The sequence below is a fragment of the Eleginops maclovinus genome, chromosome 12 (genome assembly GCF_036324505.1).
Source record: "Eleginops maclovinus isolate JMC-PN-2008 ecotype Puerto Natales chromosome 12, JC_Emac_rtc_rv5, whole genome shotgun sequence".
NCBI lineage: Eukaryota > Metazoa > Chordata > Actinopteri > Perciformes > Eleginopidae > Eleginops > Eleginops maclovinus.
Window position 1 is genome coordinate 23,721,470 of NC_086360.1, and position 15,805 is coordinate 23,737,274.

The 15,805-nt window shown below is 39.3% G+C and overlaps 3 protein-coding genes across 3 annotated transcripts; 1 reads left to right on the top strand and 2 right to left on the bottom strand.

Annotated features, from left to right (window-relative positions):
• The first annotated feature begins 165 nt into the window (after positions 1-165).
• Positions 166-5,399, top strand: kmt5ab (lysine methyltransferase 5Ab). Its single transcript, XM_063898007.1, has 8 exons — positions 166-315; positions 529-632; positions 1,705-1,852; positions 2,094-2,304; positions 2,407-2,494; positions 2,709-2,768; positions 3,075-3,265; positions 4,443-5,399. Exons 1-8 carry the CDS (start codon positions 306-308, stop codon positions 4,651-4,653), a joined length of 1,023 nt encoding a protein of 340 aa, XP_063754077.1. The 5' UTR covers positions 166-305; the 3' UTR covers positions 4,654-5,399.
• Positions 5,400-5,591: 192 nt separating this feature from the next.
• Positions 5,592-9,163, bottom strand: rilpl2 (Rab interacting lysosomal protein-like 2). Its single transcript, XM_063898008.1, has 4 exons — positions 8,726-9,163; positions 7,721-7,872; positions 6,453-6,575; positions 5,592-6,031 (listed from the first exon to the last, which is right to left on the bottom strand). The coding sequence occupies exons 1-4, from the start codon at positions 9,017-9,019 to the stop codon at positions 6,010-6,012; spliced, it is 591 nt and encodes a 196-aa protein (XP_063754078.1). The 5' UTR covers positions 9,020-9,163; the 3' UTR covers positions 5,592-6,009.
• A 777-nt stretch (positions 9,164-9,940) lies between these two features.
• LOC134873480 (RILP-like protein 1) lies at positions 9,941-15,412 on the bottom strand. The gene is made up of 8 exons (XM_063897118.1): positions 14,828-15,412; positions 14,014-14,164; positions 12,636-12,754; positions 12,278-12,553; positions 11,824-11,991; positions 11,382-11,539; positions 11,207-11,305; positions 9,941-10,739 (listed from the first exon to the last, which is right to left on the bottom strand). Exons 1-8 carry the CDS (start codon positions 15,146-15,148, stop codon positions 10,649-10,651), a joined length of 1,383 nt encoding a protein of 460 aa, XP_063753188.1. The 5' UTR covers positions 15,149-15,412; the 3' UTR covers positions 9,941-10,648.
• Positions 15,413-15,805: the final 393 nt, after the last annotated feature.

The window sequence follows — 15,805 nt, forward strand, 5'->3', positions numbered from 1 at the left end:
GTTAAAGGTTCTGGTTGGTTATTTCAAAAATACTCTTGAGACGTTGAAGGTCTGTGTGACGAGCAGAGCTGCAGCCAATGAGAGAAGTACTTTATTACCTGTGACCCTCCCCCCGGACAAATTGGCCAATGAGAGAGTCAGTATAATTTTTTAAATCCACCACGCTCTCACGCTCCACTTCGCTCAGTAGTGGTATAATATTTGTCTTGCAGAAGCATTGAGCAAAGCAGTGAGGAGCTCGTGGACACAGAGGGCAAAATTAAATAGACCTCCTCGTTTATTTTTACTTTTATTCTGACACGGACATGGCAAAAGGTAAACTAGTTTTAATGTGTTTTTTCCCCCCCCCACTAATTGTTGCATGTCACACAAGCTTCAGTTGTTTATTTGTAGCCAATGCTACGAAGCGTAAATTAGGACCAACTTTGTAAATACACGCAGCTGGTGTTTATCAATGGTCGGGTTTTGTAAAATATACGATACAACAGACAGCTGTGTTAACGTTTGTTTGTTTCCTTGTTTATAAAGGGAAGAAAGGTCTGCTGCGGACCGACAAAAAGACCGAGAACACTGTTGAAAATAAAGTCCCTACTCGGGAGGAGACAAAGGAAAACAAACCAGCAACTAATAAGGTATGTTTTGTGTTCACCAATCAAAATAAGAGTGGCTTTTCTCACATGTTGTGCTAACCCATCACCAGAAAGTTTCTGTCACAGAGGGTCCTGCCTCACCTTGTAGTTGTTGGAGACAGACTTTAGCATATCCGGCGAAATCTACACCAAACTGTTCGCCGCCCCTTGTATCCAATCAAACGGTCACATGGAAACTGTACCGTTATACTCTATTACTATTGGTTTAGGGTGCCTAGCTATCACTGTACTTAAGAATAACCTTTTCTCAATTTTCTGCTGCTTTCTTCTTCTTTTCCACTACACCTCAGAGGCAAATATTGCACGTTTGTTCCTCCCACTACATTTATATTAAAGATGTTGTTAGTTTTTATTGTAGAATTGTTGTGTATACAATCTCCACCTTCTACAAGCTGCAACATTAAAGTGATGTACATACAGAGGCATCAATAATGATCCCTTCATATAAGCTATATGATTTTAAAATTGGCCACTGCATATTAAGTGCTTTTTTTATTTCCATACTTTAGTCCGTTTTACGTTTTGAGATTTGGAAATCCAGGACTTTAACTTGTATCAGTTCACATTGTAATATTGCAGATCTTCACAGCTGTTTTTCATTTGCTTCGTTAGTAGCAAATACACTAACAGTACAAAGCTGTTACCATTGATTTGCTTAACACTCATACGGTGGAGTTGGCAGGCAGAGCGGTGAAGTCTTTATCTCATATCCTGTACATTTACTTATCTACAGTATTACATATGTGTGAGAGTTAGAAGTAAAAACAGGAACAGTACCTGCTTCGTTATTAATAATCAAGCTCACAGCTGATATTTTTTACAGTAGTTAATTTAACACCCTGCAGTGCTGCTTACATGTGAACTAACATTCTGTAGTTATACATCAACATGCTTTGGGTTCAGATATAAAGAGTTATAAACACCGCATCATAACATTTGAAAGGTCCTTTATTGCATGTAGTCGGATTTAGATGAACATGCATATCACCGCACACTTGAATGATGCAGGGTTTGTCATTTTTTTGTAAAGGTAAACAACAATTTGTTCCTGCAGAATATCAAAGGTGCAGTACAGACTGTTGTGCAGAGTGTACGGAGTCCAAGCAAACCTAGATCCCCTCTGAGCGACAGTTCAAGCATGCTGATCCAGGAGGGAAATGATTGTGTGGCCACTCACCCTGACGTGCCCAAGTTAAAAAAAGGTGAGCAACTAATATGAATATGTTTGGTCATTTATTTTACATGCAATCTCCCATTTAACTCAATGTTAACCCCTGTGTTACCTTGATGTGTGCAACAGAGGTCCCTGCTGTGCATGTGAATGGTAGCAGTGTTCACTGACCCCCTGTCTTATGACTTATTTTGAAGCAATTTCACTCTTGATTAAGGCCAAATGTTTAGGGCAGCTTTCAATGTCATTTAATTTTTTTCTCCTCGTTTTAGACGTGCCTAATGAAATAAAATCGGAGAGTTGTGAGTCCAAAGAACAGACGCCTGAAGTAGGTTGTAAGAGTCAAGGGATCAAAGAGCAAGCTACTGACCAACTCGAGAAGAAAGGGTCCGCAGAACACACAAATGGCAGATCTGCAGCAGAGATCAAGGTTTTAGCAGCCAAACCCCGGAGTAAAACCGGACGCAAACTAGCAACAAAAAAGTGAGTGCAGAAAGACAACATTATGGGCATCATTAAAACAAGGAATAATGGCTTGCACAGAAATCTGTCAAAATGTTATTCATTCAATGTCTGTCTTTACAGGACTGAAAATAAAGCTCCCCAGAACAGGAAGGTCACAGACTATTATCCGATCAGACGGAGTAACAGAAAAACAAAGACCGAGCTAAAGGTGTGTATGAAAAGTGCTGTAGATTGTGTATATTTATTGTTAGTTACTAGAAGTACTTTTTCCGACAAGATAATACATTTACATTTTGCACCTGCAGTTAAAATATTAATATTTTTAGCTGATCATTGTAAAAGTTTCTCTAAGAATTATGCATCACTGTCGGTTTCCCTAGCAGAAACTTTTACTTTGACTCCATTCCTCAAATTGTCCACAGAGTGAAGAACACAAACACATTGACTACCTGATAAAGAATGACATTGAAGAAGGATTGCAGGTAAAATTTTAAATGTTTTATATATATTTTTGAAGACCGCCCTTGACCTACAATGCTCCCGTTGTATTTACCGATGGTGAAGTCTGTAAGTGTCACAACAAATATTTGTAGTAACCCCAGAATTGAATAGAACCTGTGCATTTGCAGTATTTTCCATTCATCAGTTATTTGTGATATATTTAATTTCCTCCTAAACATATTCTTTGTATTCTAACCAGTCATTAAATAGTACTTTGTAGTTTTGACAAATCCTTAACCGCAATGTGATTAAGAGTTTTACGGTTTGTTGCTTGTGAATGTTCACAGATCAAACACATAGAGGGAAAAGGGAGAGGGATATTTGCTTCCACGGGCTTCAAAAAGGCAGAGTTTATCGTGGAGTACCATGGAGACCTGCTGGAACTAGCTGAGGCTAAAGGAAGAGAGGCCACGTATGCTCTGGATCCCCAGAAGGGCTGTTACATGTACTACTTCCAGTATCATACCAAAACCTACTGGTGAGTCCCAACACTTTCAAGTGTAACTGAGCTGTGGGTTTACGCTCTTTTCATTTGATTTATTATCTTTGTTTATTTTAAATAATTTAAGTTGCTTTACATAACTATACTCGGCCCATGTTCTCTGCGTCTATGAAATTATACAAATTTGACCCCAACAATAATCTTAAAATAAAGACAAATGTTTGGGAATGCACTCTTTGGTTGGTAGATGTATTCTTTACATCATGACTTTATTAGAATGCACTCTTTGTAGTCAATGGACAAGTGGCTACTGTATCATTAGAGAAGAGTTTCTCCCCAAATACTTTCCATACGTGTTTGGTTGTCTCAGTATATTAGTTATTGTTACGTCCCCACTAAAGTCTAGGGGACCTGGAGACAGTAACACACGACAACCAATTAATGAGCAAGTCAGATTAAAAGTAGACAGACAATGTTTATTTCCATTAACTAAAGAATGAACAACAAATGTTCAAGTGAGGAGGAGGAGGAGGAGACAAGGGAGATTGTGCCAAATAAATATAACCACAACCAGGCCTATCCCTACATATATCTTCTGAAACAAACTCAAACAAAAACCCTCACTTCCTGAACTACTAATAGTTGGACAAAGCAAAATACAGGGGTGGCAACAATCCGCTAACCTAGTGTGTCTAACATATGTTATCTACGTGATGAGATGTAAAGGGTACCCCAAACTTACCTAACTCCTCCACCTCCCACCACACACACACACACAGTCACAACATATAGCACAGGATACACAATTGTCACAATGCTTTAACACGCAGTCAAATTGAGGCTCTTCAGTCAGCAGCAGGCCCAGCAGTGAGACCAGAAGGCTTCCTGGTTGTCTCCTTTATGGCTGGTTCTGGGTGCTGATTGGTCAGCTGAAGGTGAGAGGAGCCCATCAGTCAGAGATGCCCAGGCAGGTACTGATCAGCTGCTGATTAGCTGTAGCGAATGACGGGGAGTAGAGAAAAGAGCAGGAGGCAAGAAACAAAAGTACAGCCTGCCCGGCACGTAACAGTTATTTTAATAGCAATCCCCTATAAAGAAAAGACTATTCCTAGGTGTTGAGATTGCAGTAAGCTCCACACAGGAACATTTCTAGTTTGGATACCTGTCCTGTGTTTTAGCAATAGCCTGATCTGTATTTGTTTACGCTCCGCAGTGTGGACGCTACAGAGGAAACCAGCCGTCTGGGAAGACTGATCAACCACAGTAAAAATGGAAACTGCCAGACGAGGCTTCATGCTATCGATGGAACCCCTCATCTGATCCTGGTGGCGTCCAGAGACATCAAGGCAGAGGAGGAGCTGCTGTACGACTACGGGGATCGGAGTAAAGCCTCAGTCTTGGCTCACCCTTGGCTCAAACACTGAATCCTCGACCACACGTGTTCATATTTCAGATGACTTGGTACGCTCTGTCGTTCTGTTCAGCTTTATCTAACAGATGCTTTAGATCAGAAGTCCTCAAAATGCTTTTATAGATGTAAAAAATGTTTTTGTTTTAAATGAGGGCTGATGATCAACACGCTGTTTTACCATGCATTTATTTTTTTTATGTATTTGTAGAAACTGATGCAAGTCTCTTTCTCCTGGATAAGTAGTGTTTTAACTTGTCCTTGGGGTTCGCTTTTAGAAATTAACATAATTGACAATTCGGTTTCACTTTTGTAAATTATTACCTGTGCTTTAACTGAAGGAATAAAACCCTGTTGAGTTTTCATTCCAGCTGTGGTGCTGTTGATGCTGCAGAAGATCTAAGGCACATGAAATACTGTGCTCTTTAAAAGACATTCTCTATTTATTTTAAGCATTTTGACCCTAATCGGGTACTTGACCACATGGAAAAGTGGGAGTAATGGGTAGGTGGTGTACACGATCGACTGTTTATGTAACCTATAGGCTATCAGACTACCCGATATTCAGTCAGTGAGGACAAAGAAGTGGGTGGATATGTTGTGACGGCACACGCTGACTGTTGTTTTTAACAGGTTTCTGTTGTTTGCCAGCGCTGCAGGTACGACTGTCGTTACTAAATTAACAATTTGGTTTTACTTTACAATGACAATTATAGTAACTGCGTGTTGAAGACTTAATCTAATAAAATTGAGTTGCGTTGATCTTTGCTCTGCACTGTGCTCTTTATCCAACGAAGGAAAAATATCAGGAAAGTCATAATTCTGGAATATGACTTTTTAGTTTACATCGTTCGATGATTTGTCTCTTTGGACTTTAGATCTGTTTCAATGTGAAAAACACTAATTATTTAATACCAAAGAAAAAACAAAGTATCGGAAAAAATTGAACTATCCTTATGATTGACGGAGGAGGCCCGCTTTCCTTTATTTGACAGGTGACAAAAAATATTATGTTATATTACAAGAACACCATGAGGCCCCCTTGAAGACTTCATTTAGATCTATTAAAAAATTACATTCTCAATCCTATAAATAACTTTGTTTTGAGTTAATTCATTTAACATGATTTCCAACATGAGTTGGATAACACTTTCCAGTTTCATTTCATATCAGGAAAACTTTCCACACAATATATATTCTCTACTATCTAATTTACTGTAAACCATCTTAGGTACAAATTACCAGTACAAAATACAGTGCTTGTTAGACAATAGTAAAAAATAATCAATATAAAAGTGGTCAACTAAGGAGAAAACTGTGCAGACAAATCCCGTTTGTCTTCTACATGGTCAGCTCTTGTGGAAGGTTTTCCTTATTTTCGCCTGAATGAAAACCTGTAAACAGAAAGGGAGAGAGTTACTTAAGAACGTTGCACGGTGGAGGCGACACACCAACATAAATAATAAAGCTTCCCAGAGCTGAGTCATGGCAGACTGTAATTACTGACGGCTGCAGTAGTTTGGCAGACATTCTGCTATTTTCCAACCTATGTCTTTCAGCGCTCAGACAGACTTCCTCCACATCAGCATGAATTCATTTGGTCACAAGTAAATCATTAGGAGCCAGGAGACGGGCTCTGAGAACGATCTCTCTTACTTCAACATCATGTGGTTGCTGATGAAATGTCTCTAGAAACCTTGCCATCTGTAGTAAACTGCTTAAAATAAGTGTTACTTGGTGGTACTTCTTTCAAATGTCTACTAGAGGCAGCTTTAGACGCGACAACCATTAATGGACCTTGTTTGGTGTACTCACAGTTTGCCTATTGTTGTCTTCTCCTCTTTTGCATCATTTATCGTGGCTCTACTGGGCTCTGTATGCGCTGGTGATTCCAGATCCACTTCCACCATGGCAGGTTCAGCCTGGGGCAGAATCCCACTGCAGCAGAAAGTAGAGCTTTATGGTCACTGATAACTGTTTTACACAAAAGGTGTTGTACATCCAAAATCCACACTTTTATTTTGAAGATAAAAGCAACAGATTGACTTTTTATTTTACCCCTCAAAACAAGAACCAACATTGTGAGCAAAAAGATATCAAGTACGATTAGATTAGCGGTAAACAGGTCCTTTCTACTGGTGATGAGTGCCTAAAAGCGCTGCTGATATTGTTGGGGTTTACTTCAGGATGACAAGCGAGAAACAGAATAAAAGTGGGATGTTTTTACAAATCTTTTATGTCAGTAGTTGTGATTAAGTAATGAAGATATGGGTGGGATTAAACTGTGTATTGGGGCCTATTTTGAAAATGTCAGTGCGTCACTATCGTAAGGTGAGTAATAATAATACTTTTATCTGACAGAGGGACCGCAGACGATCTCTACAGCACATTCTCATGGACGTGATCAGCTTAAAACAAGAACAAGCAATTCAAACCAGATTTCATCTAGGAGTTTCCACCGAGTAACCACAACTTTATTTACCTCACATCAGCTCTGCCATTAATCCTGTCTTTTATAATGTTCATTGATTTTGTCACTGTGTCAGAGAGGAGGTATAGCTGTTTAGTCATTTCTGAGGCTGTGGTTAGTGGTGCTGCATGTATCAAGATTAAAAGTAACTTGCGTGTCTATCACATTATGATAGAAGTGTGTCTTAGACATTAGAACATACACTTTGGAAGAATAACACAAACTTGCATTAAAACAATTCCATTATATTTACACCATAATGCAGTTTCAATGCACAAGAGTTTACATGAATTTAAAAAGGAGTGCTTTAGAGTTGGCTTCGGTTTGGACCTGTCGTTCAAAAGAATAAATATCTTTAGTTCTTTTGCAGATTAGGATAAATAATGTGAAATATGTACCCCTTAAATAAGACTTTACTTACAGCTGGAGTAAAATTCACCTCTGATGTGGAGTTTAGCCTCTCAAATATGATATTATCTGCTTCTTCTCTGTTTTATTTCATGTTAACTATAGACATTTATCTTGCTCTTACAAACAAGACCTTTAAACACATTTAATTAAAACTGGGATGCATATTTTTTGACTTTTTTTTTTTGACTGAAAAGCCGCTGACCTCTTGTAGAGCTGCAGCTCCTCCTGAGCCACCATGAGCTGAGCTTTGAGCTGGTTCCTCTCCTGCAGAACCTCCTTCAGCTCCTGCATGGTGAAGCGTGGTCTGTTTGGGTCTGTGAGGTCCACCACCAGCTGGTTCGGACCTGCTGTTTGCTGTAATGGCAGAGAGGAGAAAAGCATCTTTTAACAAGTTAACACTGAGGAAAGAAACACTGTGAAGACACATCTTTTTAGATAAGCTTTTTATTAGCGACACCCCACTTTTAATTGGTCTTTTAATCTTTATAGTTCTTATTAGTTATTCATGTTATAGGTTTGTATAGTTATATTAGCATTATTACCTTTTAAATTGGTCTTTTAATCTTTATTTTTCTTATTTATTTATTATTATTATTTATTTTATATATTTTATTTTATAGGTCATGTGCCTGCCTTTATTAGAATGTTGTATTTATTTAGAGGGATCATTATTTATTTATTCTATTGTATTTTCTTTTACTTATCACACCTTTCAGCTCGTTGTGACCCTTGCACTGTTATAGTGTTGTTATGCTGCATGTGTGCAAAAAGGTATTTGACTTGGATTTGATTAGTAAATGATTAGTATATCTAAATGATGACAACTTTAATGCAGATGTGCACCTCTGTAGTTGGTGTTAAACTGTGGAATTCTTTACTTAATGATTTAAAGCTCTGTATGAACATTTTTAGGATTAAGAAAATGTATGTAGACTGTATTAAGATGTCAGGTAACCTGTTTCGCTGATGCTAGATTGTTTTGTTGACTTTTGAGTGTGATTTTGGTTTTGATTTAAGGCAGCTTTGATTTTCAGGCCATCGATTTTCTCTTGTATTTTTATTTATTATTGAAGGTAAAATAAGACTTTCTTCTCCTTTCTCCTTTCCATCATGGGCTACAAAAACTGCCTACAGTGTACATGTTTTATAATAATTGCCATGAGTGGAATAAACTTAAAGTAAATACATTACTATTTAAATGACTCACTGTTCCCTGCCCAGAAGATCTCTCCTGCATGATCCGGTCCAGTTCACTCTTCAGGTTGTCCCGCTCCATTTTCAGCTCCTCCAGAGACAAGTTGTACTTATTCACTAAAGTTTCGAACATTTCCAACACGCGGACTATCCTGAACTGTAAGTCCGACACTTCCTCGCCTTTGGTGCTGATTTTTAACAAATCTCGACCGATTACATATGAAATATCATACACATCCTCCACCGTCAGCTCAAACGCGTCCTTATCGAAAGCCAGGGCAGGCGACGACTCTTCACCAAACTCCATGATGTAAAAATGTCAGAATAAAGTTACTTGTTCCTCCACTGTTTACAACAATGCTCCAAAAATAGCGTTTTCTTCTTTCTGTTGGTCTCCGTTGTACAGTTTTACTGGCAGAAGGTAACTAACTTACAGCAGCACTTCCCCCATCACTCATCCACCAATGGCGTGGCGGCAGAGGAGGGCAAAGTATCCTAGCGACAGGTGAGAACAAAGATCGTATATAAACTCAAGAGGACTCCCTCAACAACACTGTCGATCCGTCAAACGCGGGTCGTATTTACCACGTTACGGAAATGTGGGTAATGAAGGCAGATTGAGAAGACAACTCTTTGTTTTTGACGTCTCTCTGTATCAGGTGAGAAAGCACGTGATTTCAAAATGTAGTTGACGCCTTCTTCTTTCTCTCAATTACCCACTTACATTTGTATTGTATCTATGTATATATTGTGTTGTACATTTGACTATATATAGAATGTATTATGGTGAAAAGTACATGAACTTAAACACTCAAGTGCAATTTAAGAGACTTTTACTTAACCCTTCGGTCATGTTCAGGTCAAATCTGACTGATTTACTACTTTCATCAATCATAAATATATAGTTTGACTTGTGATTTCTTCCACAGTAGGCATTTGAACATATACCATTGCTGATCACCACTTTTATTGAATTATGAGTGACTTAGTCAACCCTGTCAAAAATAACCTCCATAGGAAATGAATGGGTAACCCTAGATTATGTTCATCCATCAGATAGTACTCACCCACAAATCAACCAAAGGTAATTTTGGAATATATCTTCGGTCTTTATTCTTTGTATATTCACTGCAGTCATTTATGTAAACCAGTAGTCTGAGACATTGTACACAGCTTGAAATGGTGCTGAATAACATTTGATAGTATGTGAATAACAACATTCAAAAGATTAAAAATAGAACTATTACTTTATTCTGAACAATGATGATTTCACAGGTCCAGCTCACATTGGTTGTTAGCGAATATTTGATCGTACTTATTGTTGGAAAAGGAACACAGAGTGAGGTGGCCCAGTGCTGCAAGTATACAGGAGCTTTTCTCATCAATTAGGGGACTAAGTACATCATCTAAAACATTCTCTTGGTGGAAGGCACATGATGATCATACTTCAACAACAATTTGTTATATAATCAGATACATCTTAACATCCCTTTAACATAAATAACACAAGGTTTCCTTCTCAGTTTAAAGTTTCTGTGAAAACTCAGTTCATTCTTTGATGAATGCATTGACCATTTTTCACTATTTGGATAAAGCATTGTAATAAAAACGTGTTGACATTACAGCATCATGTGCAAAATTACACAAAATTAGTAGAGTAGGATTATATATATAGTGACACATTGACAGTTAATGACGTTTTAAACCTGAGAGGCCAAAATTAACTTAATAATGTCCAGGTTTTGCCAGTTATCTTCCATAATAATTACAAAGGTTTATATAAAGCTCTTACAAAGTCAGCTAAAATGCTACAAAATGTTTTGTCGACCTCGTTCATTCATGCAGTTCTATGTCTACTGACAAACTTTGTTGAGAGAAACACCGGCATTTGCGCGGTGTGAGAAAAACTATGAGAACCATTACATTTCAACTGAGGTCATACAAAGTAGAGTCTTCTGATTGGCAACGATGTTGGGTCGTCTGCAATCAAACCGGCTGCCACCATCGGCATTATGGCAGTGAAGATCCTGGCAGGAGGGAAATTTAGAATAACAGAGAAAACACAAAAGCTATTAGACGCTGTTTGTGACCCTCAAATGAATCACAGTAACACTAAGTATTGATGTCTGACATGATTTTTTTAAAGCTACAAATGGTGAGAACACATACAAGAGAATGCCACAGAAATGGCAAAGACAATGCTGGAAAAAAAACCTAGTGAGGCAAAAAGAAAAGCGGACAAAGCTTGTTCCAAAATGAAATTGAATCTGGGGTTGGATTTCATCGGTTGTCAAGAACCTTAACTCAACTGTGGCTTTGGAACACTCCCTTCTGGTGTTGTCAAGCCGTGGAGGAGAGGCCCACTTGTTGTATTTGAAAATTACACTGACAAAATGAGTCTTCCTTTAAGTAAACAGGCTGGTGACGTGCATCTTGTCAAACACAGGTCAAGTTAGGTGAATTAAGAAGAGTGTACAAAAGTCATATTACTCACAAGCGTCTAATTCCTGATTCCACCTGATCAGTGGAAGTGGAGCAGGGTGGAGGGGATGGAGGACATACAAAGGAGCCAACGTCATCCTCAAACTCCTCACTGAAGGATGTGGAAGACGTAACTGTTAACCTTTGCCTTAGTAGAGATTAGCATAATCTTAATTAAGGAAACATACTTTTTATAATAAGCCAGCTCTTCCTGCAGCACGAACACTTGGGCCTTGAGTTCATTCTTCTCCTGCAGGACGTCCCGCAGCTCCTGCAGGGTGAAGCGAGGTGTGTCTGACTCCAGGCTGTCCGACTCCTCCTTTGGCTTTGACCCAGCTGACACCTGCTGCAGTCAGAACAAACATCCAGCATTTCTCTCAATCATGAGGCTTCACAACACTGATACATATTCCTAAGAACTGCATAGATAATAAGAAACACAGAACGCTGATGTACACTAAGCAGACATTATAACACTTAATACCAGTTCTTGCAAATGTTTCATAGCATAGAAAATCTTTCCAAAATGTTTGTAAAGCCTAAAAGACACACAGTATCCAGAGTGATCTTGCCTTGTGTTTAATGTAAATAGTCTTACAGTGTGTCTCTGCTATAACCAACAAGTGTTACCAGTGACAGGGCTGTGGTGTCCTCCTCTTCTTTATTATTTTCATTCTGCGCTGACCTCAGGAGAACCGAAGGACTCTTTCCACGCTCGAAGCAGTTTGCCAGGAAGCCAGGGTCCCCTCCACACTCCACCCACACTGAATTTGGTTTGAGGGAGTTTGATGTCACAGTCTAAATTGGTAACACAAAACATCCAGTCAGGCACAAGAAAACCTGCTAAGCTAAATTAACTATGGTTAAAACTAATTAAACAAGGGGGCTGTGCTTTCTGTTTGTAAACAGGATTATGGAAAAACTACTGACCTAGATTATGTGAAAATTGGTAAAAGAGGAAAGCATGGGCTAAGGAAGGCCCAAATTCATTTTTGAGGGGATCTGTATTATGTTGACATGGAAGATATGGCATTTGTGCTTTGTATGTGGTGTAGAAATAATAGGGAAAATAAGCGTCTCTTACCGCAATCGTTGGTGATTTAGGTGGTGACACCCCAGATCTTGTCAGAGAGATTTCTCTAATATCAGGGATCTCTCTCTCCAGTTCCCATCCCTGGAGCTCCTTTCTCAGCCTGGTGACCTCGAGCTGCAGAGCCCCCAGCTCCTGTTGCCGTGCCTGGGCTGCAGCCTCCAGCCCGGCCCTCTGCTGGATCAGTGCCTTGCCCTGAGCCTCCATCACGCCTATCCTGTGACGAAGGTCCTGGTTGGTTCTTATGATCCGGTGCTGCTGTGTCTGGAGCTGTAGTTGTAAGAGGGTAAACTGTAAACTAAAGTCAAAAAAGGTTGCCGGTTTACATTCTGTATGTGTTTGAAATCCTCACCGCCTCCACATCTTCGTTTTTTAGTGTCAGCTCGTAGTCTTTAGCCCGGAGTTCATCCCTCTGCTTCTCCACAGAGTACTTCAGCTTATTCAGCACTTGCCTCTCCTTCTCTGACATTCCTGTGGATATCATGAAATAAGTTTACACATGCAACATCAATGCAATCGGTAAGGTTGATTCATATCATTTTTCTTTTACCATTCGATTAGCCATTCAAAAAGATATTCAATGCAAAATGTCTGTGTCAAAACGAGGCAAATCTAGCAGGAGATTATTAAAGCATCTGTCACTCCATGGTTGTATTTCCATTCTAATAACGTGTGAGTGAGCAGAGTGATCATATCATGCATCACCCATTCATAGTGTGTTCATAAGCAGTGTGTGTGTGTGTGTGTGTGTGTGTGTGTGTGTGTGTGTGTGTGTACTCTGTGGCCTTGACGGTAAGTATAGCTGCAGCCACCATCAAAGTCTCACACAAAAATAGTCTCCTTCACAAGCTCCAGACTGCCTCGCTTCAAAGCCTCCTTTTCATACGCAAGCATGCAACATGTACAGCAGAACCCCATGTGACTGCACTAAATATGTGCAGCATACGGCAGATGGTTAATCAGCAGAACACAAATCTGCAGTGAGCACACATATGGTACATAAATCAGATCAGTACTGAACCTCTCAGCCAGGACCAAACTAATTTTGTATCATCACAAGGTACTGTACAGCTCAATGAGCACAGCAAGACCGCAAACACACAAGTTCACTGGCATTGGATCATGTCTAAGATCTATGTGTCTAATGTCTAGCTGCAGACAAAAAAAGACAGTTATGAAGTTGAAATAGATTCAGATCAACTGAGTCTTCATCACTATTTAGTTTAATCACCATTTTATCTCCTGTTACTGATTCTGATTTGTCATGGTGTCTGCCGATACTAGGGCTCCAATCAACAAGTATTTATTTATTAATTATTTATTAATCTGACGCTTGTTTTCTGTCTATATAATGCTGATAAAGTATAGAAAAATGTCTTTCATACCGACTCAAAGTCCAAAAAGATTTCTCTGAATGTTTTGTCAGTCCAAAACTGAGTTTAATTTGATACAAAACAGGCAAAAGGAAGAAAATCTCCATATTTGAGAGGTTGAAAACAGCATTTTCTGCCATGAAACACTTAAGAGTCTTTATTTTGAAAGGATATTTAAAATAAAATAAACTGTATTTACTTTGGATTAATAATTGGCATGTAAACCAATCTGGATATTCATATAATTTGGAAATAAAACATTCAATTGTTAATATTATTCCAACAGAAAGCAAGGATCCACCTCCCAGAACCAATCAGTGGAACCCAGGATGAGAGTTGTTGCCCAAGATGACCCACCGTCCTGTTTCTGCAGGTCTTCCTCTACGGCGGGGCAGTCTTTGAGAGAGAGGCTGACTAACAGCCTCTTGTTCTCCGCCTGCAGCTGGGTGATCTGAGAGAGCAGGTCCTGGACCTCTCCTCGCCACACATCCTCCACCTGCTCCAACTCCTGGGAATAAGAAGTACAGAAAATAGGGTAAAGTGAAAGTGTACACACAAAAGCATGTTCAATTCCCATTGAAATAGTTAGCATTATTTAAAGAGAACATTCTATAAATAAAAGAAACTGTACATCAGAATGTCCTGATATTATCTGGGTGGTTAGTTGGGGTGGCCTGCTAAAGTTTAGCTCATGTATGGTCTTTTAATTTGGAAATCATACATCAGATTGTCATATATTTTTGGAGTGACTTTCTGTGATGGCCTGTTATCAACACCAATAGAAATTAGTCGCCCAGTGGAAATGGAATTTCATAATCAGATGTCTTCATACATTTATCCTTAAGTTTTACATTTGAGAAAGTATTCACTCACACGTTATAATGTGGTAGTAAATTATTATTGATTTCATTATTTAGTACATATTTCTTAATTTAAGCTCCAGTATATATTGATATTTTAGGTATGTTTGTAGGTATGTATAAGGTATATTTGTTATCAAGTAAGAGTAAGCGCTTTTATTTTGAAGGCAGTTTTTACAGGCCTCTACCGTAATGTAAGGTACACAAACACACACACAGGTCAACACACAGGTCGACAGACAAGTAGACAGTAACACAGGTACACACACAGGTACACACACAGGTCAACAAACAGGTAAATACTAACGGACCTTCTGCTGCTTCCTCTCCTGCTCGGATCTGTCGCTCCTCTCCCTCCTCAGTCTGTCCAGCTCCCCCCGCAGCTCCTCCGCCTCTTGCCCGGCCGCTCCGCTGCTCACCAGGGTCTCCAGCAGCTCCAGGACCCGGACCACTTTGGGCACCACCCCGACCAGAGACTCGCAGCCGAACCTGTCGATGATCCTCTCAAACTCCTGTCCCAGCACCGCCGCTATGTCGTACACATCCATGACCGTCAGCTCCGCCGCAGGTCTGTCCAGCGCTGACATTATCCCGCAGGTCTCCATGAGTGTCCTCTGTTTTAAAACCGACATTATACATATCTGTCTTCCCTACGGCACTCACAGAAAGCTCATATTTTCTGTAGAAAAACACAACATAGCTGAGGGCTGCTTCAACTCGTTATAACTTGTGTCAGTTTGTTGACAGTTTGCCAACGTCCGCAGTTGCACTACTTTTGACGCTGCATTCAATGTTATCACAACAACTCGAACATGTCAGTAGCCACTCAAGTAGTGCATCTCAAAGTTGTACTTAAATACAGTATTTTAGAAAATCTTTACCTTACTACTTAATGTTAACGTATTCTGATAAGATACACATAGTAATCTTTATATTGGCACTGTATACTCCTCATACGCAAACATCATGTCGACAGGAGTTCGGAAAGTTGCGTTTGAAAAGGTTATCCTATTTACAATGGCTCATGAAGGCAACACCTGTGCCTCCAAGTTGAGTCGTTCTGCGCATGTCAGGATACTAATGGAGCCTTTTATGCACGGCGTTATGCTTCTAAAATACCCAACACAACCTGGGCCTACAAGCAGCCTGTAATAAAGCAATAGATTAAACCAATGTCGATACAATTATGAATGAATATATAATTTGTGTATTAACATAAAAATAAGTGGAATCAATATGAAAAGAAAATATGTTATATTCATTTTAGGCTACTAACTAACCTTAATATC

Coding starts and splice junctions, on each gene's coding strand:
- kmt5ab (XM_063898007.1), top strand. Junction 633..1,704: donor ACAAACCAGCAACTAATAAG/GTATGTTTTGTG, acceptor TTGTTCCTGCAG/AATATCAAAGGTGCAGTACA. Junction 3,266..4,442: donor TATCATACCAAAACCTACTG/GTGAGTCCCAAC, acceptor TACGCTCCGCAG/TGTGGACGCTACAGAGGAAA.
- rilpl2 (XM_063898008.1), bottom strand. CDS start 9,019: ATGGAGTTTGGTGAAGAGTCGTCGCCTGCCCTGGCTTTCGATAAGGAC. Junction 7,873..8,725: donor GATCTTCTGGGCAGGGAACA/GTGAGTCATTTA, acceptor CTGCCATTACAG/CAAACAGCAGGTCCGAACCA. Junction 6,576..7,720: donor GAGCTGCAGCTCTACAAGAG/GTCAGCGGCTTT, acceptor TTTCTGCTGCAG/TGGGATTCTGCCCCAGGCTG.
- LOC134873480 (XM_063897118.1), bottom strand. CDS start 15,148: ATGTCGGTTTTAAAACAGAGGACACTCATGGAGACCTGCGGGATAATG. Junction 12,755..14,013: donor AGACCTGCAGAAACAGGACG/GTGGGTCATCTT, acceptor TGATATCCACAG/GAATGTCAGAGAAGGAGAGG. Junction 11,540..11,823: donor ACACCACAGCCCTGTCACTG/GTAACACTTGTT, acceptor TTCTGACTGCAG/CAGGTGTCAGCTGGGTCAAA.